Source organism: Notamacropus eugenii, chromosome 6, assembly GCF_028372415.1.
Source record: "Notamacropus eugenii isolate mMacEug1 chromosome 6, mMacEug1.pri_v2, whole genome shotgun sequence".
Lineage (NCBI taxonomy): Eukaryota > Metazoa > Chordata > Mammalia > Diprotodontia > Macropodidae > Notamacropus > Notamacropus eugenii.
This window is the reverse complement of record NC_092877.1, coordinates 101,858,273-101,880,767: the sequence shown is the minus strand read 5'-3', so window position 1 is coordinate 101,880,767 and position 22,495 is coordinate 101,858,273. Positions and strand designations below refer to the sequence as shown.

The 22,495-nt window shown below is 38.6% G+C and overlaps 1 protein-coding gene and 1 pseudogene across 1 annotated transcript; one reads left to right on the top strand and one right to left on the bottom strand.

Moving 5' to 3' along the window:
• Positions 1-607: 607 nt before the first annotated feature.
• Positions 608-4,200, bottom strand: LOC140511566 (heterogeneous nuclear ribonucleoprotein D-like pseudogene; annotated as a pseudogene).
• A 5,471-nt stretch (positions 4,201-9,671) lies between these two features.
• COMMD8 (COMM domain containing 8) lies at positions 9,672-22,173 on the top strand. Its single transcript, XM_072620698.1, has 5 exons — positions 9,672-9,894; positions 11,086-11,241; positions 12,884-13,036; positions 20,101-20,256; positions 21,948-22,173. The coding sequence occupies exons 1-5, from the start codon at positions 9,829-9,831 to the stop codon at positions 21,966-21,968; spliced, it is 552 nt and encodes a 183-aa protein (XP_072476799.1). The 5' UTR covers positions 9,672-9,828; the 3' UTR covers positions 21,969-22,173.
• The last annotated feature ends 322 nt before the right edge of the window (positions 22,174-22,495 follow it).

Sequence of the window (22,495 nt, the reverse complement as noted above, 5' to 3'; positions counted from 1 at the left end):
TTTCTGATTGCTTAAGGACAAAAAAAGGCCCACTTCTATGGAATCAAGGCGCTTCAGACTTGCCTGATGCCCGGAGGCTGCCCCAGTAACTGAATTCTGCCCTGTTGACCAGATGGGTTTTCATAAAAAGGTAAAGAAATCCAAGTCTACCCAAGCAAAGTGTCAGTATATCTTTGTTGAATATCCTTTGGTCCTCTTCTAAAACAAAGCACAAAACACACCAACAGAACAATCTTTTCTGTATTAGGGATAAGTAAATCTTCTTTTGTTAACTGTTGAATGACCTCAAGTGTGATTTTATTCCATTGTTGAACCTGAACAGGGTACTGGCCAAAGTCAGCACCAGCCCCTACACCAGAGGACCTTGTTTCTTTCTTTCTTTCTTTCTTTTTTTTTTTTTTAACAATCACAAATAATTTATTTTTTAGAATCATTTAACACGAAATTATACAAATAAAATTTGTATAAACACAAATCCACATTTGTCATAATACAGATGGCAAAGGACAAAGCAAAAACAAGAAAACTAAATCGGTGGCCATATACAATTCGACACAGTTGTGTCACGTACACTAAAAGTCCTTTACAAAATAGTCATCTCAGATCAATAGAAGACCACTCTCCATTCAATGTCATCATCCTGCAAGATAGGCTACTGTAGCATCCACACTTGTTTTCTCCGTGTCCTCCCTTAATATGGCTGGTAATTGTTCTGGTGATTACCACCCCCTTGGATGCTTTGCCAGACGTGCTTTGTTGACCTCGGCCATGAGCCCTAGTCCCACCTCGGCCTCCAGCTGCAGCACTCCTCCCTCCTTTCTGTTGTTGCTGTTGCTGTCTGTATACCTCCTCGGGTTGGGCAACTTTGATTTCACACTTCCCAGAACCAATCTGATGATAGCTGTTTTCTAATAATTTCTTTACTGGTTCTTCATCTGTATATGTCATAAAACAAAATACTCTTCTTTCATTTGTTTTTGTGTCCATAGGAAGTTCGACGTTCTCAATCTCTCCAAAAGCGCCAAAGTACTCCTTGATCTTGATCTGTTCCTCCGACGTGTCTGGGCTCAGTCTGGCGACAAACCCTTTTCTGGGGGGCTCCTTTCCCTTTAAAGCTTTGGCCCGCTTGGGGTCTGTCAGCTTGCCATCCAGCTTATACTCCTTGAGTTCCAGGACCTTGTCCACGCTGGCGGCGTCCTTCAAAAGCACAAAGCTGAATCCCCACGATCGGCCCGTGACCGGATCCATTTTAATGGTGCAGTCTACAACCTTTCCAAAACGAGACAGGTACTCAGTGAGATCTTTCTTGCTCGCATCCCAGCGTAGCTCTCCAATAAACATTTTACCGTCGTCCTGTTGGTTCTTGCTGGCATTGATCTTGGAGCCCTCGCCGAACGCCTCCATGTTGCTGTACTCGTTCTTGTCCTCCATGGCGGCGTAGCTGTGGGCCGGGGGTAGGTGGCGCGGATGGAGCCCGATTTAAAATGGCTCAGAAGACCTTGTTTCAGACGGTGAGGGGAAGTGTCTGGCAAGCAGGACTTTCAATTAAACGTGTTTTAGGCAAGAAAGGAGCAAGAAATGAAGGAACAGGAGTTGGATGTCTATACCTCCTGGCTGAATGCTGAAAGCACAACTGGAGTAAAAGCTTTGTGGGAGACGCCACTAGCAATATTCAGTCCTTCAAGGGAATGACATGGAAAGGGAGTATTTGGATATGGAAGCAGATTTTCAGTGCAACAACAACAAACCAAGAATGTGGCCACTTAAGAATGGCGATGGCAAACCCAGAACATACCCTTCCTGGAGAACACTAAGAAATGGAGAAAGAACACACATGCCCCGACAACGAGTTCGACCCAAGTACTTCTAAAGAGAACAAATCACAGCCACTTTCAGGTATTTCATCAACACCTTGACAAGCACCTGCCCAGCAAGGGTCCCTGTGGCTGGGTCAGGGCTTGACCTCTTGAGGTCTCTACTCCCTTCTCTCTAGTGGGTCAAGGCCTCAGGTACACAGTGACCATTAGTCAAGACAAAAGTTCCAGTTCCACTGACTTCCTTTCTATGCAAAGGTAAAATGTTAAACATACAAATGGCAAATGAAATTCTTAAAATGCTTCAGACCCCTAGTCAATCTGTTGTTTTCCAAGCTAGGATGATTGAAGTAGTTCAATCAAATACCCACAGGTTTCCCTTCACTCTTTCAAGTTATTGTTATTCCTGTTTGTCCTTGGTTCTTGAAGATCATTTGAGTGAGGGAGGGCTGTGCAAAACCACCAGCCTCCCTTTCTCCTCCAGAGCCATCTTAGCAAAATCACTCTGCAAGCAGTTAAAATGATCTCATCTTTATCTAGCAAACGATTTTTTAAAATAATAATTCACATTTATGTAATACCTTTTCATTACAAAGTGCTTTCCAATCACAAACTTGTTAAGTAGGCAACAGTGATGTTATTATTTTTAATCAACAAATGAAGAAACTGAAGCTCATAAAAGCTAAGAGGTGTGCCCAGTCACACACCTAGTAATAGGACATAAGTAATTTTTTGTATGCTTTCTAGCACTTTTACAAGTTTCAGAGGCAAGTTGTATAGTCCATAGCTATAGCCATTAAAGCCTAAATCAAGTAGACAAGTTACTTAACACCCATGAGCCTCAGTTTCCTCAAATGCAACTTGACTAAGTTGGCCTCTGAGGTCCTGTCATGCTCTAGAGTTATGGCCCAATGGTCCTTTGGGATATACAGTGTTCATCAGCCTGCTCTAAGGAAAAGGGGAAGAAGGATCAATATGAACCTCTCAAGATGTATTTCAATGCATTAATTTGAGTACTATTTAGTAAAACTAAAACTGGGTGGGCTCTTGCTGGATGTATGTTTTGCTTACCAAGTCTAGGATAATAAGAGTGGACCCAAGAGCACTTGAAAGCTATAAAGGAGCTGGCTGGTATGAGATGGTTTTGTTCATTAATGTCTTGGATTGTACATAGTTCAGGGTTTATAATGGAAACTTTTATCAGTTTGCTGGAAAGCAAATAGAGGCTCAAATCTCAACCCAAGGTCCAAATTAGGTTTTTGTTTTAGTTTTTTAGAAGAGAAAGCTTGTTTTTTCCCTTTATTGTGGTTTGAAGCCAGTAAGGCAAAATATGTGTAGAGACAACCCAGCGCTTTCTTGCTCTATGGAAAATGTATGAAAGTCCTCAGGACAGCATGGTTCTTGGCCCAGAGTCTTATGTACTTGCTCTGAAGAAAGGTTTCTGAACCTCTAGACTTCTGAGATGCACCTGCTTCAAGTCTTTTCATGCGTCTCTTGATTCGTGTAGTTGAAAGTCAAATTTTCTATTCAGTTCTATTCTTTTCATCAAGAATGCTTGAAATTTCTTTATTTCATTGAATGTTCATTTTTATCTCTGACATATTATACTCTGTTTTGCTGGGTAGGTGATTTCCTAGTTTTAATTCTAGATCCTTTGTGACACAGAATTAGGGGTACAAAATGAAAGCAAAAATAGTCCTGCTCCCTAGGAGCTAACAATCTAGTGGAGGAGACAACATGAAACCCACTGTGCAGAAAGGGGTATTCTCAGAGGGAAGGCAGTAAGATTAAGGACTAGGAAAGGTTTCTTATAGGAAATAGGACTTTGGCTGAGGCTTGAAGGAAGATAGGAGGAGCGATGAACAAGGAAAGAATGGTGGCACACTTGACAATAACAGAAGTTAAGAAGAAGGGAAGGATTTGGGGAAAAGATAGAGTTCAATTTTGGACAGGTTGAGTTTAGGATATTTATAAGGCATATTGGAGATGCAAGACTGAAGATAACTAGAAAGGTTAGGGTTACACTAGGGGTGGGGAAATAAATCTGAGAATTATCTGCATAGAGACAATTTGAATCCATGGGAGCTAATAAAATTACCATACACAGCATTGAGGGAAAAGGGCCTAGAATAGAAATTTGGAGAACTATAGTTAGCAGATACGATGTGGTTGAAGATACAGTAAAAGAGACTGGAGGAGTGATCCAATAGATAGGAAAAGATCAGAAGGCAGTGGTCATAAAAACGTAGAACGAAGAGAATATCAGGGAGAAAAGGGTGATAAAAAATGTCAAAAGCTGCAGAGAAGTCAAGAAGGATAAGGACTGAGAAAAGGCCATTAGATTTGGCAATTGAGAAATCAGTGATAATTTTGGAGAGAGCAGTTTCAGTTGAATGATGGGGCTGGAAGCCAGACTACAGAGAAATGAGAAGGAAACAAGAGAAAAAGAAGTGGAGGTACCTATTACAGATGGCCTTTTCAAGAACATTAGCCATGAAAGGAACAGAGGATGACAGAAGATGGGATATAGGATATATCCCATATATAGGATGATAGCTAATAGAGATGGATGGTGTTTCATCCTTTTTCTGCAAAGATGAGTCTTTTAGGTACATCAAGCAATTATCAACTTCTAAGTCTCAATCTCCCATGTAAAGTAAGAGGTAAGATGAGTAGTGTGTAAGCTTTTATGGGGAAAGGACCATTTTTCATCTTTTGTCTTTACATACCAAACACTGATTATACATTGTAGGCTCTTAATACATGCTAGTTGGATTAAATTGAAAGATATCTTTGTAATCCATTTACAAGTTATATCCATGAATCCTATATTCATATTTATAACCTGTTACCCAGACCCACAGCTCTAATCTCACACAAACAGGGTTTAATCTTGGAAATTTGTCTTAAATCTCCTTATTGTATCATGCTCTCATTTGTAATTTCCTTTGGGAACATTAATGTTTGTTTTGTATCTAAGTCTCCATGGAAAAGAAAACTAGTCAGCTCTTTTTATGGTAGTAAAGAATTGAAAATTGAAGTGATGCCCACCAATTGGGGAATGGCTGAACAAGTTATTGCATTTGATTGTGATGGAATACTATTGTGCTATAAGTAACGATGAGTAGGAAGGTTTCAGAAAAATCTGGAAAGACTTATATGAACTGATGCAAAATAAAGTGAGGAGAACCAGGAGAACACTGTATGTAGTAACAACAATCTATTACAATGATGAACTATGAATGACTCAGCTATTCTCAGTAATACAATGATCTAAGACAATTATGAAGAATTTATGATAAAAAATGCTATCAACCTACATGGAAATACATAGTAATCATCATTATGAAAAAAATTACAGCAAATTTTTCTGATAAAGACCTCACTTCTCAAATATTAGAGAATGGAGTCACATTTTTAGAAATAAGAATCATTCCTTGATAAATGGTCAAAGGATAAGAACAGGGAATTTTCAGATAAGTCATCAAAGCTATTTATAGTCATATGAAAAAAATGCTCTAAACCACTATCAATTAGAGAAATGCAAATTAAAATAACTCTGAGCTATCATCCCACACCTATCAGATTGGCTAATGTGACTAAAAAGGAGAATAACAAATATTGGGAGGGGAAAATTAAGGCAACTTAATTTCACTGTTGGTGAAGTTGTATACTGATTCAATCATTCTAGAGAGCAATTTGGAACTATGTCCAAATGGCTATAAAACCATGCAGACCCTTTGACCAAGCAATATCACCATTAGGTCTGCATCTCAAAGAGATTAGAAAAAAGAAAAGGATATATAAAAATATTTAAAGCAGCTCTTTATATGTGGCAAAGAACTGGAAATTGAGGGGATGTCCATCAATTGGGGGAATGGTTGGACAAGTTGTTGTATGTGATTGTGAAGGAATTATGCTATATGATGAGCAGGATGCTCTCAAAAAAATCTGGAAAGACTTACATGATCTGATGCAGAGTGAAATGAGCAGAACCAGGAGAACATTGTACACAATAACAGCAGTTTCGTATGGAGATTAGCTGTGAATAACTTGGCTCTTCTCAGCAATACAATGATCCAAGACAATTCTGTAGGACTTATGATGAAAGGTGCTGTCCATCTCCAGAGAAAGAACTGGAGGCATCTAAATGCAGATTGAAGCAGACTTTTTATTTACTTTCTTTATAATTCTTATTTATTTGTTTGTATTGGTCTCTATTTTCTTTTACAGTATGACTTACATGGAAATATGTTTTGCATGACCACATATGTATAGCCTATATCAGGTTGCTTTCCTTTTCATTGAGGGAGGAGGGGAGAGAGAGAAGTTAGAACTTAAAATTAAAAAAAAAAAGAATATTAAAATTGTTTTTACATGTAATTGGGGAAAAAATAAAATATTAAATTAAAAAATGCTATCCATCTGCAGAGAAAGAAGAGATGGAATCTGAATACAGGTCAATGCATATGTTTAAAACTTTTTCTTGGTTTTGTTTTTGCTTGTTTTGCTTTTGGTCTCTTCACAACATGTCTAATATGGGAATATGTTTTTTCATGACGGTACATGCATAATTTGTACCAAATGACTTGCCTTCCTCTCAAGAAAGGGAGAGGAGAAAGAGGAAGAGAATTTAAAACTCAAAATTTTAAAAATGTTTAAACTTGTTATTACATATAATAGGAAAAAAATTTAAAAGAAAAAAAAAAAAGAAAAAGGAAGCTTGCCCTTAGCTCTAACCCAAGAATTTAGGCTAACGAAACATTGAGATATATGTCATATATATGTGTATATTTATATGTATGTATATGTGTATACATATACATACATATAAATATACACATATTCATGTGCTTTATGTAACCTAACCCCAATCAATCAATAAACATTTACTAAATGCCTACTATATGCCAGGAACTGTGCTAAGCACTGGAGATACAAAAAGAGGCAAAAGACAGTTCCTGCAGAATTTAAAAACAGTCAAGAAAACTCTGCCGTCTCCATTTTATAGATAGAGAAACTGAGAAGAGGTTAAATGGCATGTGCAGAGTTAAACAGGTAAGATATGAACTTGGGTTCTAGTTATTGACGTTCAAGTCCCATCCATGCTCTATCCATTGTGACAACTAGTATATCTGTATGTCATTGCTAAAATAAGCAAGCTCTATTTAGATATTAGCTTCATGAATTTTTTTTTTTTTGGTAATTTGGTCATTTGGTAAATTGGTTTATCATGTACCTAATACTTTCCATTGGTCCACCACTCTGTTTCTTAGCAAGTACCAGATTGCTTTGATGACTACCACTTTGTAATACAGTTTGAGATGTGGTATGGCTAGGCTTTTTTTCCATTGGTCACCTTGTTATTCTTGACCTTTTATTCTTCCAGATGCAACTTATTTTTTCTAGTTGTATAAAATAATTTTTTGGCAATTTGATTGACATGGCATGGGTGATGTCTTTTGATTCCTGCATAAATTGGATTTAGTGAGGCAGACTTGCAGGAAGTCATTGGCCTCGCTCTCTCCTCCAGTTATCATAGTGTAGTGGCAGGACAGAATCAAAATGACTGGCAATGACTTGAGATGTAGTGGATGACCTTGGCGTCTTAGATGCCTAATGAAGCTCTAAGCACTCCACAGTGCCTGCTTCATTATCGCTGTTGGAACAAATGGTTCTTATCTGCCCATTCCAATAGGGGAAATCTTCACATGCTTGGGGTGTGTGTGTGCGTTCTTCCTTCGTTGCCAGAGAAGACTATTCCATCAGAGAAATAATGACATGACTTGCACTTGACTTTTATTTTTGAGTGAAGGAGGGCTGAGCAGGTCACCAGCCTCACTTCTCCTCCAGAGATATCTGAATCCAGAGACCAGATATTCATCAGGATGACTGGAGATGACCCAGGATGAGGCAATTGGGGTTAATTGACTTGCCCAAGGTCACACAGCTAGTGAGTGCCAAGTGTCTGAGGTGAGATTTGAACTCAGGTCCTCCTGACTCCTGCGCTGGTGCTCTATCCACTGCACCACCTAGACACCTCCCTCCCCTAACTCACCAACATGTTTGAGACCCCTCAGTCACCCTCAACCTGGTTTACCCCATCTACCAAAATGGTTTACCAGGCTGTGGCTGCTGCACATGCTACAGCTTCTTGGAGACACAGGTGAAACTTTGGTGGAATAAGTGGACACCAAAGATGGAAAGCAGCCCTGAAAAGCAGCAGCCACACTAGAGGTACTAGTATTCCCTGAACATACTTTACAATCCTCCCCCAAAAATATATGTGTGTGTGTGTGTGTATGTATGTATATACATGTATATATGTATGTCATCGCTGTAAATAAACAAGTTAGTTCTATTGAAGAGTTAGATACTAGCCTCATGAAATCTGAAGTGATGATGAATGGTAATTTGGCAATTGGCTTTGATCTAGATTTTGTAAGGATTGAAATTTTGGATGCTTTCACAGGCAATTTCTTAGAAAGTTGAGTTTTTAAGCAAATGTATATAATATCAATAGTTCCTTTAATATTTACGAGTGAACAAGATCAGTTTGATCCTTCTTGTAGGAATGCCAGTATTATTTTTTAAATAAATGTTTTTAGTGGTGCCTTTTGTTGTTTAGAGTAGTCATTTACTAAGAGGACCTTCCTCAGTAAACCCATTTTTTATAACAAAGAAAGAACAGATCCAAAAAACCAAATGATAAAGAGCAACCGTATGGAATGTCCTATCAGCATTATTTTCTGTCTATAAAACCCCCCATAACACTTTGTGAAATATAGTCTTCTAACTTGGGGGCATCTTTCATGTCTACTATCATGATTTCTGAAACTCCCAGCCGTTTCGCTTCCATAATGGCAGCAGAATAGACCCTTGGCAGCTACTTTAGTGAAAAGTTACAGATTTTTTATATAATGACAGAAACTCTAAAATTGCCACACTAAAATGAAATACTGGATGAACTGAGATTTGGGGCCTTTGGTCTAGTGAAAGTGGGGGAAGTATTGCTGCTGAATCTTCATTTTGTAATAAATACTCTGCCAGTTATAAAAAATAATAGCTCACATTTATGTAGCTTACAGACCTCTATAAATGTCAGTAATAACTCACTTATACAGTCACTTTATGCCTTATAAAAGTACCTTTTGAAAAACAGCATCGTGAGGTTAAGCGGTGCCAATACTATTGTTACAGTAACAGATTAAGTAACCCGAGGCTCACTTGATACAAAGTATCAGAGCAGGCTTTCGGATTTCCACTTTACTACCTTGCCTCTGCAGACCCAGTTCTTTCTTGGCTCCACGCACCACAGCGGCGCTTCCCAAATCTGTTAATCAATTCTCAAACCATCCGTTTCTCTCCTTCCCCCTCCTCTCTCAGATGAGAACTTTGCCTCCCATTTCACTGAAAAGACTGAGCCCCTTCAGCAAGCTCTCCCTCTGCTTTCCAACACTGATTTCCCATCACTCAGATGCCTTCTGCTGCGATCTCCTCCTTCGTCCGGGTTTTACCCCAAGTGGCTCTTTTCCTCACTTTCTTCTTAGATATGCACAAGGGATTATCCCATTATCTTGAGCTCGTTACATCCCAGTCTCACTTGTCTTTCTCCCTTTCTCCCTCTTTCTCCTTCCTCCTCCTCTTTCTCTCTCTTTCTCTCTCTCTCTCCCCCTTTCCCCTCTACTTTCTCTCTCTCTTCCCCTCTCTCTTCCTCCCGACTGTACTACATTGCCTCAAGTAGTAGACTCAGTATCATCCTCTGTAAAATAAGGAACTTAGGTCAATATGCTAGGTTCCCTTAAAAGCCACTGAGAAAAGGAAGAGCCCTTTAAGAGGTACGCATGCGCACATCTTCCCATTTCCTTTTCCTCTGGAACTTAACGGGCTGGGATCGTTAGAGATCACGTGAGCACCGCATCGGCTCTTTGCGGCTGAGCCAATGGGAGCTCGGGAAAAAGAGGCTCGTGTCACGTGATCGGCCGACCAGGAGTCTGTGCGCCGCTGAGGCGGAATGGAGGCGGAGGAGGAGCTGTCGCTACGTGGGCTGGAGAAGCTGCCCGCGGAGCTTGGGCCCAAGGTGAGGCGAAGGAGGAGGCAGTGCACCGCGGGCCTTCCCGTCGCGGCCCCCGCCATTGTCCTTCTTTTTCTCACCGGTGTGGGAGTGAAGGGGGAGCGGGGAGCCGACGAGGCCCGAGCGCTGTGTCAGCCGAGCTGGGGCCCCGGGCCCGCCCCCTGCCCCTCCCAGTCCTCCCGAGCTGGAAGCGAACGGTCCCAGCTAAGGTGACCAGATGTTAGGTTGGTCTGACAAGGAATATTCCTTTAGCAAAAGTCTTTCGTTTTAGTTTTTGCAAAGTTCATTTTTTTTCTTGAGGTGGGCTTGCCCAGCAGGGGTTGAATCAGATAACGCGTGAAGTTAGGAATCTCCTCTCACTGAGCTCTGATTCTCTGAACGTGGTCACGTGTGTTGGATTTTTGGTGAGGGGTGGTACCCTTGTCTGCTGGATCCTGAAAGTATAATCGCTACTAAGTAACTCCTTAGATGTCCTAGTATCAGTCCTCGTTTTCTCTCCATCGCTTGTAACAAGACAGCTATTTCACTAGGTCTAGACTTGGATATAGGTAGGTAGAAGTATTTTGTGAACCAGGAGTGCCTTCCTAGTTTTGAAGCGATCGGGAAGAGGAACAGGGGCCATTTATTTTGTTATTTCGATTGGGTTCCTGGTAGTGGCAACCTTTATGCTGTGGGCTTCTTACCTCTGGCACATATGTAATTGGTTTTAATTAGTAAAATTTAAAAAAAATTAAATTTAAATTGAAAAAATTAAAATTAAAAATAGCCTGGTGTAAAAGAGCATAAAGGAATTGGATTAAACTTTGGTTATTTGGGGAACAGATGTGGACGTTGACACTATGAACAGTGCATTTAGGAGTTTATAGATCTTTGAAGGCAAGAGGTGAAAGAAGTGGTTTGAATTTATTTGATACTTGATATGAGTTACTCTAAGATTGGAATCATTCATAAAAAGAAGATACTTTGGTAAATCTGTAGGAAAAGATCAGAAATGAATTTCATGTATTTAGAAAAGTTACATTTCTAGAATGGTTGAAACACTTGAATAATGTTTAGTAAACCAAAGATATATGAAAATGTTTAGATTTTGAATTGTTTTAACATCATGAGTGCTTTTGGTAGAATATGTGAGCGCTGTAGTAAAAGCAAACGTATTCATCCAACTTAATGAACTAATTCCCTCCTTTTTCTGTATAGCTTCTTCACAAAGTAATTGATGGCATTTGTGGCCGTGCTTCTCCTCAATTTAAGGATTATGACAATATTTGGGATTCTACAGAGTGGATTAATGTTCTGGAAGATCTTGACAAATTTTTCAAAACTGTCATTGGTAAAAATAAAGATTTTGAAAAGGTAATCACACTTCAGAGTAGTCTTGTAGTAAACATCTTAGATTTTTGTTGGCTAAATTCTAGAACAATTTGTGATACCTATTCCATTCTTGATATATGTTTATGACATAGCAAAATCTCATGAACTTGGTGTAATTAGGAAAGCCATGCCAATAATAAAATTTTGAATGTGAAAAATATTTAAAAAGAAATACGTCTACTAGTTTTTCAGTAGCTTAGGATGTTGTTCTTCTGGGTTAGATGTCTTGAACTCAAAAAGGTCAACTAAATGCTATCTTACTGTCTCTTTACGTAGCTTAGGAAGATCTTCCTTGCTAGAGAAAATGTCAACCAAAGAAGAGTTGAATAGCTCTGCCTTTTTTCTGTTACTGCCCCATCCCCATGGAGGAGCAGGGCTCTTCTTTGAACCTCCTGTTTTCCCCAGTATAGCTTTAAAAAACAAAAAATGAAAACCTTTTATTTTCTTTACTTTTCTCCATCAGCCTTGGCTTATTCTGAGCTTTATTACTTCTGACACTATTCTTACAGGTTTATACTACAAGATAGAATGTATCTTTTATCTTTATTTTATACATAACCAATTTCCTCTATTAAATTGGAAGCTCCTTAGGGGTGATGAGTGTATGTTATTCAAGGGGCCATCCCCTGACTACTTCTTAAACAGGCCTTTTCAGTGAATGGGCATTACTTCACCCTAAGTGAGTACCTGCATAGACCTTGGCCTGAAGGGGCCAAGGTCTCCCAGTGCATCCTGGGTCATCTCCAATCATCCTGATGAATATCTGGTCACTGGACTCAGATGGCTCTGGAGAAGTGAGACTGGTGACCTGCACAGCCCTCCCTCACTCAAAACAAAGTCAAGTACAAGTCATGTCATCATTTTTCTGATGGCATGGTCTTCTTTGGCAGCGAAGGATGAACACAACAACAACAATTAAATTTTGTATCCCCTAAAGCAAAAAGTATGTGCTTGAGAAATGTTCAGCCATATTTATTTCTTAGTTTATTGTTTCACACACTATCCTCAGCTCACAGACATTTTGAGTAGTGCTCAAACTTAGCTATTGCTCGTTGAGTTTTTGATACCAGAGGAGGAAGCAGTGGGAGGCAACTACTTTGCCAGGACTTGGAATTTTTACGCATTCAACTTAGGTTTAATTTTCATATGTTTAGGATTTTTACTTAGTTGGGGGCAAATAGATAAGAACAAATGAATTATAGTATTTAGAGCTAGAAAGATCCTTTGTGGTCATCTAGCTCAACCCCCTCATTTTATAGATGAGGATGCTGAGACCCACAGAGATTGTGATTTTTCCCAAGGTAGTAAGTAGCAAATCTAGTATTTAACCTCAGGTCTTCTGATTACAAATCCTGTGTTCTTTGAACTTGAGACAGAAACTTGAAGAACAAAAATTTTTGTATTTTCTGATGGCTGGTTGTGAGTCCTTCATTTGCAAATTTGAACACCCTGGAAATGGAATAAATTTTTATTTCTAAAATCTTCTGAGTAAGATTATAAATTTTAAAAAATATCAGCTAGAATTATTCTTACTATGTCTTATTGACCATTATAAACTTGCTTTATTTTACCTTTAATTGTGTATTCTATTTTTAATTTATAACTTTTAAAAAAAATTTCATAGGTGATTGAGCAATTGAATCACTTAAGCTCAGATCATCAAAAAACAATCATGAAGTGTTTGAAAAGCCGGAAGGATGAAATTAGGAAAGCTCTCTTAGGAGAAATAATTGCCATTTCCTCTGCTCAATTACAGGATTTTGATTGGCAGTTAAAGGTAAGACTATATAATTGGGATTTTGTATGTTGAAATTATTTTTTGATCACTTAAAAATTTAGTAAAATTGCTATTTTTTATAATGCATATCTAAAGTGTATTATTTTTAGAAAACGTTTAGGTAAACATGTTTTGAAATCTATATCATTTATGTCTTAAATAGAGGTATGTAATTACATTTAAAATCGTCAAACACATCTATTGCAATCCTAACCTTAAACAGAACAGCATGAGTTGGTTTACTAAAATAACTTATACCTCATGAATATTAGGGAAGTGGTATATGATTTGTTGTTCTAGGGGGTAGTTCTAAGGAATTATCACTAATGTGGGTATTTTTTAAGATTCTGGCCTTGGCCGTTTTTCTCTTCAAATATGCTCTCTCTGGCAGTGACTGAACTCTTAACTTTACATATATGGTTTCTAAATCTGCATCTCTACCTTTGACTTCCCTTGTGAGTCATATCCTACATCTTCAACTGCCTATAGGACATATCCACCCGATTGTCTCCTCATACTCAGTATGGCTAAAACATTATCTTTTCTTCTAAACCTATCATTATCTTTCCCTCTAAAGCTGTTCTTCTTGGTTTCTTTTTGGGGCATCACTATAGAGTCAATACCTTCTGCTCAAAATTACTCTTCTTTCACTGTCTTCTTTTATCTTAGGGAAGCATTTAAGACCTGAGATTGGAATTTGTTTCCAAACATTGCTTGTGCTTAACCTCCATGGCTTTGCTCCTACTTTTTTTCCAGTCTTTGGAATGTTTTTTCTTCCTTCTTGCCTGGGCAGAATTTAAGTACTTTTGACTATTATGGTTTGTTTTTGAGTATTCTGTTCAAAAGTACTGTAATAGTTTCCAATAGGAAATGATATTGGAGATTTTTGAAGTAAGATTATAGTGCTGTTGAATCCCTACCTAATTAAAATGCTTCCTCCTCCATTAAGTTTTCTCTGAGTCTCCTCTGTCCATAGTGATCTTTTCTCCTTGATCTTCCTGTAGTACTTTGTTTTATGCCTTTCTAGTGTATTTAACATATGGTATTGTATATTTAGTTATCTATGTGTCTCATATCCCTGTTAAACTCTAAATTTCATGAGGACAAAGATTGTTTTTTATACAAACTTTGCATATCTCATCGCCTGGGAAAGTTCTTGGCTCTTTTCTGAAACACTCAAACTCAATTTTCTGTTCCCTCTAGTCAATTAGTAAACATTTATTAAGCATCTACTATTTGCCAGGCACATGCTAAGTGCTGGGAAAGAAAGGCAAAAGACAGTCTCCACTCTTAAGTAACTCACAGTCTAATGGGTGAAACAATATGAAAAGAACAATATACAAACAAGATATAAACTGGAGATAATCAGTAGAGGGAAGGCATTAAAGGGAATTGGGAAAGGCTTTTGTTAGAAGGTGGGATTTTAGCTGAGGCTTGAAGGAAGCTAGGAGACAGACTTCAGGAAAGTTTAGCCAGTGAAAAGCCCAGAGTTAGTAGATGGAGCGACTTGTTGGAATAACAGCAAGGAGGCCCTTGTCACGGCATCAAAGTTTGCATCATATAAATCACTAGCCATTCTGCATGACTTTTGTCCCTATACTCACATAAATTTGCATTAGGGGGACCCACCCAACATTCTAGGGGCTTCCACATGTTTTCATGATATTGCATGACCTGAGCTTTTAACCCGTCTCTCTCTACCAACTTATGGACAGCTCACTTTCTTTTTCATTTATACATTGCCTTTGTGGTATCACTCACCATGTGCCTCCCCATTGCCTTCTGTGTGGTACTTATTTTTTTAGTTCTTGAGGAGCTACCATATTCTGTGACACATATCTATAGCTTGACACCAGTAGAATATTGGTATTAAAAAATTTTGGTCTTTATTTCTGGGAGTTTGGAATCATTAAGTGAGCTTTAAGCAATCTAGTCTGTTCTCCTGTCGAATTTTGGTCCCATCTTTGTGTTGTCTGCCATACACACACACACGCACACGCACACGCACACGCACACGCACACACACACACACATACATATCCCATACGCTTGCGCGTGCTCGCTCTTGGTCTCCTTCTCTTCCTCTCTGTCCTTCTCTCTCTCTCTGATGGAGAAGGTCTTTAGGTCTTTCGGCTCTCTACATGTCCTAATTTGTGAAATAGACCTTCTTTTTCCACTGGGTTTTTCCTGTGTGAGTGGTTAAGTCACATTCTGGAGTGGTTTCTGGTCTCTTGTATTTGCTACATTTTTCAGTCATTTCTGTGATAGTACAAATCTGGATTTGTACAATATTGGATTTGCAATATTGCTTGGGAAAGCTTGACTCTTCCCCACTAATACCCTTTTAGACAGTTAACTTTGATGCATGCATTCCTGATTTTCATACAAAATTTATGTAAATGGGAAAGTAGTAAGTAGTAGTAGATGTTTTCTCAGTAGCCTTTTGGGATGGGGTGAGGATTAATAAGTCTGAGATTTTTTCTACACTTTTTTTTTTTTAACTTTTAACATTCATTTTAACAAAATTTTGGGTTACAAATTTTCTCCCCTTTTATCCCCTCCCCTCCCAAACACCAACCATTCTAATTGCCCCTCTGACCAATCTGCTCTCTCTTCTATCATCCCTCTCTGCCCTTGTCTCCATCTTCTCTTTTGTCCTGTAGGGCCAGATAGCTTTCTATACCCCTTTACCTGTATTTCTTATTTCCTAGTGGCAAGAACATTACTCGACAGTTGATCCTAATACTTTGAGTTCCAACTTCTTTACCTCCCTCCCTCTCCACCCCTTCCCTTTGGAAGGCAAGCAATTCAATATAGGCCAAATCTGTGTAGTTTTGCAAATGACTTCCATAATAGTTGTGTTGTATAGGACTAACTATATTTCCCTCCATCCTATCCTGTCCCCCATTACTTCTATTCTCTTTTGATCCTATCCGTCCCCATGAGTGTCGACCTCAAATTGCACTCTCCTCCCCATGCCCTCCCTTCTATCATCCCCCCCACCCTGCTTATCCCCTTATCCCCCACTTTCCTGTATTGTAAGATAGGTTTTCATACCAAAATGAGTGTGCATTTTATTCTTTCCTTTAGTGGAATGTGATGAGAGTAGACTTCATGTTTTTCTCTCACCTCCCCTCTTTATCCCTCCACTAATGAGTCTTTTGCTTGCCTCTTTTATGAGAGATAATTTGCCCCATTCAGTTTCTCCCTTTCTCCTCCCAATATCTTTCTCTCACACTGCTTGATTTCATTTTTTTTTTTTAAGATATGATCCCATCCTCTTCAATTCACTCTGTGCACTCTGTCTCTATGTATGTGTGCGTGTGTGCATGTGTGTGTGTGTATTCCCACCCAGTACCCAGATACTGAAATGTTTCAAGACTTACAAATATTGTCTTACCATGTAGGAATGTAAACAGTTCAACTTTAGTAAGTCCCTTATGACTTCTCCTTGCTGTTCACCTTTTCCTGGTTCTCTTCATTCTTGTGTTTGGAAGTCAGATTTTCTTTTCAGCTCTGGTCTTTTCATCAAGAATGCTTGAAAATCCTCTATTTCATTGAAGGACCAATTTTTCCCCTGAAGTATTATACTCAGTTTTGCTGGGTAGGTGATTCTTGGTTTTAGTCCTAGTTCCTTTGACTTCTGGAATATCCTATTCCATGCCCTTTGATCCCTTAATGTAGAAGCTGCTAGATCTTGTGTTATCCTGATAATATTTCCACAATACTTGAATTGTTTCTTTCTAGCTGCTTGCAATATTTTCTCCTTGACCTGGGAACTCTGGAATTTGGCCACAATGTTCCTAGGAGTTTCTCTTTTTGTATCTCTTTCAGGCGGTGTTCTGTGGATTCCTTGAATATTTATTTTGCCCTCTGGTTCTAGAATCTCAGGGCAGTTTTCCTTGATAATTTCATGAAAGATGATGTCTAGGCTCTTCTTTCAGGTAGTCCCATAATTTTTAAGATGTCTCTCCTGGATCTATTTTCCAGGTCAGTTGTGTTTCCAATGAGATATTTCACATTATCTTCCATTTTTCCATTCTTCTGGCTTTGTTCTGTGATTTCTTGCTTTCTCATAAAGTCCTTAGCCTCCATCTGTGCCATTCTAATTTTGAAAGAACTATTTTCTTCAGTAAGCTTTTGAATCTCCTTTTCCATTTGGCTAATTCTGCTTTTGAAAGCATTCTTCTCCTCATTGGCTTTTTGAACCTCTTTTGCCAATTGAGTTAGGCTAGTTTTCAAGGTGTTATTTTCTTCAACATTTTTTTGGGTCTCCTTTAGCAGGGAGCTGATTTGCTGTTCATGCTTTGACTTCATGTCTCTCATTTTTCTTCCCAGTTTTTCCTCCACCTCTCTAACTTGATTTTCAAAATTCTTTTTGAGCTCTTCCATGGCCTGAGCCCATTGGGTGGGCTGGGACACAGAAGCCTTGATTTCTGTGTCTTTGCCTGATGGTAAGCATTGTTCTTCCTCATCAGAAAGGAAGGGAGGAAATGCCTGTTCACCAAGAAAGTAACCTTCTATAGTCTTATTTCTTTTCCCTTTTCTGGGCATTTTCCCAGCCAGTGACTTGACCTCTGAATATTCTCCTCACACCCACCTCACCTCCTGATCCTCCCAGCCAGCGTTTGGGATCTTTGATTCAAATGGTGCTTCCAGCCTCAGGGCTTTGGGTGGGGGCAGGGCTGCTATTCAGTGTGAGATTAAGTTCAGATGCTCAGGGCAGGGCTGCCTCTCAGGCTCAGTTCCCTCAGGGAGTTTATGTACAGACCTTCAACAATGGATCCAGGCTCCTGCCTGCTTGGGGAGCCCTGGTCTGCCGCTGCCCCTCAGCTTCTGTCTCCCGAGGGGGCCCGAGCCATGGGGGCACCCCACTCCCCCCTCGACCCGCCAAAGAGACTCTCTCACCGACCCCGTCACCTGTGAGTGGAGGGACTTGTGCGACTGCTGGAGATCCCGTCCCTGAAGCCCGCTTGGATCTGTTCCGCTGTACTCAGCTCCCAGTCCCGGCGCCCAGTCCGCAGCACGAAGGACCTTTTGTGAGAGGTTTGCAGGTCTCTCCAGAACAGAAATCTCCCTCACTCCAATGTTCTGTGGCCTCTGGGTGCAGAATTCGCCGTGAGTTACTTCTTTGTAGTTGTTCTATGGGTTGTGGGTTCGGAGCTATGTGTATGTGCGTCTTTCTACTCCGCCATCTTGGCTCCGCCCCTTTTCTACACTTTTAATATCTTTCTTCAGATAACCTTGTAAATTGATTTCATAATGCCTTCACAATTGGGTTACCTCTGTTATAGATCTCACCTTTAGTCTGATCCAGCTGGTATTTTGGCCTTTGTTGTCTTTGGTGCCATTTCTAATTCCTCTGAGCACATCTAGGACTGTGGCATTAGAATCCAAGGAATGGTGACTCCATTGACTTCAGTTGTGAAAATAATTTCTTTTAGTAATCTCTGAAGGTCGTTTCTGTTTTCTTCATTGTCTTCCATTCATTTTCATCCTTAAATGCACTTGAAAGGAATGCTTAATTGGGTTTCTCTGAAAGCTTTATTAAAGCTCATTTTACAAAGGAGTATAATTTAAACTAATGGTGTCTTTGGCTGCCATTCTTTGCACTTGGCAAATAAGTTGACTTTGCAGACTAAAGCTCTTTTAAAATTCTTTTGGTTTCCTTGTTTTGGTCTGGGATATATACTGACTAAATATCTGTATGAAATTATGATAATCTGGGTATTTTCTTTTATTCATTACCCAATGTTCAGTATCAATCATTTGTTTGCATTACATCCATTGCACATCCTATTTCTTTCTCTCTTTAAACTTATGTCTTTGAATTTTGTTGAAATGAGCCAGTGGAGATAGCTGATGCATCAGTGATGAGTCATATTCTGTTTGTTACAACATAATCAGTTTCACGTTAATGATATTATTTTCATGACCAATACCTGCCAGTTCTTTTCTTGAAGAAGATTTTAATGCTTTATATTCTTAGGTGGCTTTTGTATAGCCTCCAAGTTTTAGCCTCTCTCTTTCCTTTTTCCCAGTTTGTTTATTTTCATTCCTACATATTCCTGTGTTTGCAGTGAAGTTGCCAAATATCAGAGTATATACTGATTAAATTTGAAGGGTCTTACCAAATTCTTTGTAGAGTTTCTGTACCTCCTCATCTTCTGTAATAGCTATTAGTTAATAGTCATAGTGATTGTTTTGCAAATACCAATGAGTATTGCTTTTCAAGATGACCAAATGTCCCATAAGATGTTTCTAATTGCCTGGAAGTACATGATCTAACAAACTCTGCCAGTTCCTTCGTTTCCCTTCCCAAGAGAACCCGTGAGTCATTTTTCCATTTAGCCATGACTTATTTTTTTCTTCTGGTTTCACTAATAACATAAATGTCAAAATTGCTGTGATTCAGTTACTAAAATAACATGCCTGTTTATTGAAGAATGGAGAAGATGTCACGTTTAGAGTGCCAGTAACTAAGTCAAAGTTTACATGTGATGTAAAACCTGCAATTCTTATCATCATGTAGCATTATCCCTACAAAAAAAGAAGTGGTTTTGTAGTAGTGAGGGCCATTTTGTATTTGTTTTTGTTCCATGAGTTGCCACAACCAAAGATTTCAAAGATTTCGAGGGGAGAACTTCCTTGGGATGAGCTTCCTCATACTTACTTAGGCTGGTCTTCAGAAGTCAGATAAAGGCCTTTCATGTTGGAAACTGCCCAAGCTTGTGCTCACCTGGACTGTCCTGGCCTTTGAGAACTCATGGTCACCTTGCACACCAGGATGAAACATCAAATTAAATTAAATTAAGATTCTGTGCCTGTGCTCATAGTAGGCACTTAATTGTTGGAGGCAGAAAGGAAAGTAGACTGTTGATTAATTAAGCCTCATGATTGTTATTTTACATGGATTGAATCATTTATTCCTTGTAGTTTCTTCCACACTTCATAGCAAGTAATATTACTTTCTAAAAATATGCTGTTCTGTTAGTGTCAGAATGGATAACTAATACAGTCTTGTTTGATCTTTTCCCCCCTATTATGTTCTTTATTTTAAGTAGCTTGCTCTCTCTAGTGATAAGATTGCCACATTGCAAGTACCACTTCTGAACCTTGATCTCGATGTAAAAGAAAATGGGGACATTAAACAATATTCAGTTGAAATGAATAAAGAAGAACTGCAGAATTTAATAAATTCATTGGAAGCAGCTAATAAGGTATTGTCATGTTATTGAACAGTTTTGTGTTTAAGTTTGTATGTATTTTAATCTTCAGGGTTTTATTGTCCTTAGAGCAGCATGAGTAAAATATAGTTTTGTTTTTTATTATTTCCTTTATTTTTTCTTTAATATTTTACATGAAGAGTTGGAAAAGGATTTTGTTGACAAGTAATCCTCTGCTTTGGGGTTATGAAATGAATTAATAACTGTTATACACACACACATAAAGTTTTACTAATACTATACTATAAAATTAATTCTGAGGATAATTTATCAGATCTGCCCTTGTTTGATTTTGGTACCTATCCAAAATAAAACTATGCATTTTAAACTTTAGGATTTATTGTTATCGAAAGTTCTTTTGGGATGGTACTATAGCATTAAAGAAAAGTGTCTAGCATCCATCTTTTAATCAAAAAAAAAAGCTAAAATGCCTCTGGAAGCACTCCATTTGGAAAACATTTAACTTTTATTTCTTGAAGTAGAATTAGGATAAAATAGCATACTTAAGATAGTACTTTATATTCACAGTTATGCAAACCTAAAGTAACATTAGTAAACTAAAATAATAGGGTTTTTTTTGTAGTCTATCATGTTATACATAATTATAAGAGTATTTTTTATCTGTTATAGTTAGATGTGGACTTACAGTCAATATATAGCAATAATTAAATGGCAGAAATTAAGACTGAGGGAAAAATGCATAAATGAATAATCTTATCATTCTGGTGCCTGTTATTAGTGCTCAGCCTAGTTAGATAATAGCTGTGGTCATGGACACCATACCACCTTATCTACAAACTGCTCGTCCTTGTCCCATTCCTCTTATCCCATCCTTCTCAATTCCCAATAGACTCCAGCTTTCTCTCTGTGTCCTGTAATTGTCATTGTGTCCCTAACGATAGGTCCGTTTGTCCACTAGCAAACCAAGTACCTGAAATTGGTGTTTATATGTATATGCCAGTGCTTTGCTCTGGTGGAGATTCCACCTCCTGGCTTCCCTGACTTTGTTCAAGGCCCAGCTAGAATCCTACTTCCTGATCCCCCTTAACACTAGTGCCTTCCTTCTCTTAGTTATATCCGTTTTGTCTATATCTTGTTTACCCCTAGCTGTTTGCATGTCTCCCTCATTAGGCAGTGAGCTCCTTGAGACCAGGAGCTGTTCTTTTTCCTTTTTTTGTATCCTCAATACGTAGCCCAGTGCTTGGTAGAAAGTAGGCACTGAATCAGTGCTTGTTGTTTTGACTTGACTTGACTTTGTGGCTAATAGTGCAGAAAAGCAGAGACTAGTGGTTGTGATGTGGAATAAAGGTGGTAGAGTGGAATGAAAGGGATATGGGACTTGGACCCCAAGACTGGTGATCTAGTACAGTCATTGCATTTTGGGGGTTCTCAGTGAGAAGGGGTTGGACTAGATCAGCTCTCAGGACCTTCCTAGTACTAACCACAGGGTTTCTGGGCAGGCCACAGAATGCATTCAGCAGCAGTGATTTGACAAGTGAAACTACAGCTGTGCTTATCAACCCTGTCCTCTAAATGAATGACATGTCAGTTATCAGTCTTGATAGTGGAATGATGTACTTTTTCATACTTTTTTTCCCTATCTTTTGAAAACTATTTCATTTTAGCATGATGCCAACCTTCCATTATGAGAGAAACTGACTCTTCCCTTCAATTTGTCTTTTAAGGTCATCTTGCAATTGAAGTGACTGGAAATGATGGATAGCAGAGTCATCAGCCTCTTACTACTACAGCTGAGATAACTGCAAGAGTCATGTGCTCAGAGAACCAGGGGAATGAGCCACAGTAATCTGAGATGAGAAGGGTGAAAGGATCTCCTTGGTTAGAAAAGGCTACTATGGTTGGTGTAAAAAGCATAAAAAAAAAAAGTAAATATGAAAAATTATAATAGCATTTTATATTTTTTTAAGACTTGTTTTACATAGCTATTTGTACAGAAATCTTTAGAAACATATATTTAGAAAAATACCCTGCTGTGTATATGAAATACATCAAGTTAATGTAAATATTCTAAGCACAAATGTCCCATTTTTAATAAAGTTTATAAATATTAGTGTCATAGGTGATGGATTAATCATTTTAAATGTGTTTTGAATCTAATTTTAAACAATGTAATACTCCTCATGTGTTTATATCTATCTATATATATACATACACATGTATCTGCACACATATACATTGATATACATATATGCAATTGATGAATTTTTTAAAA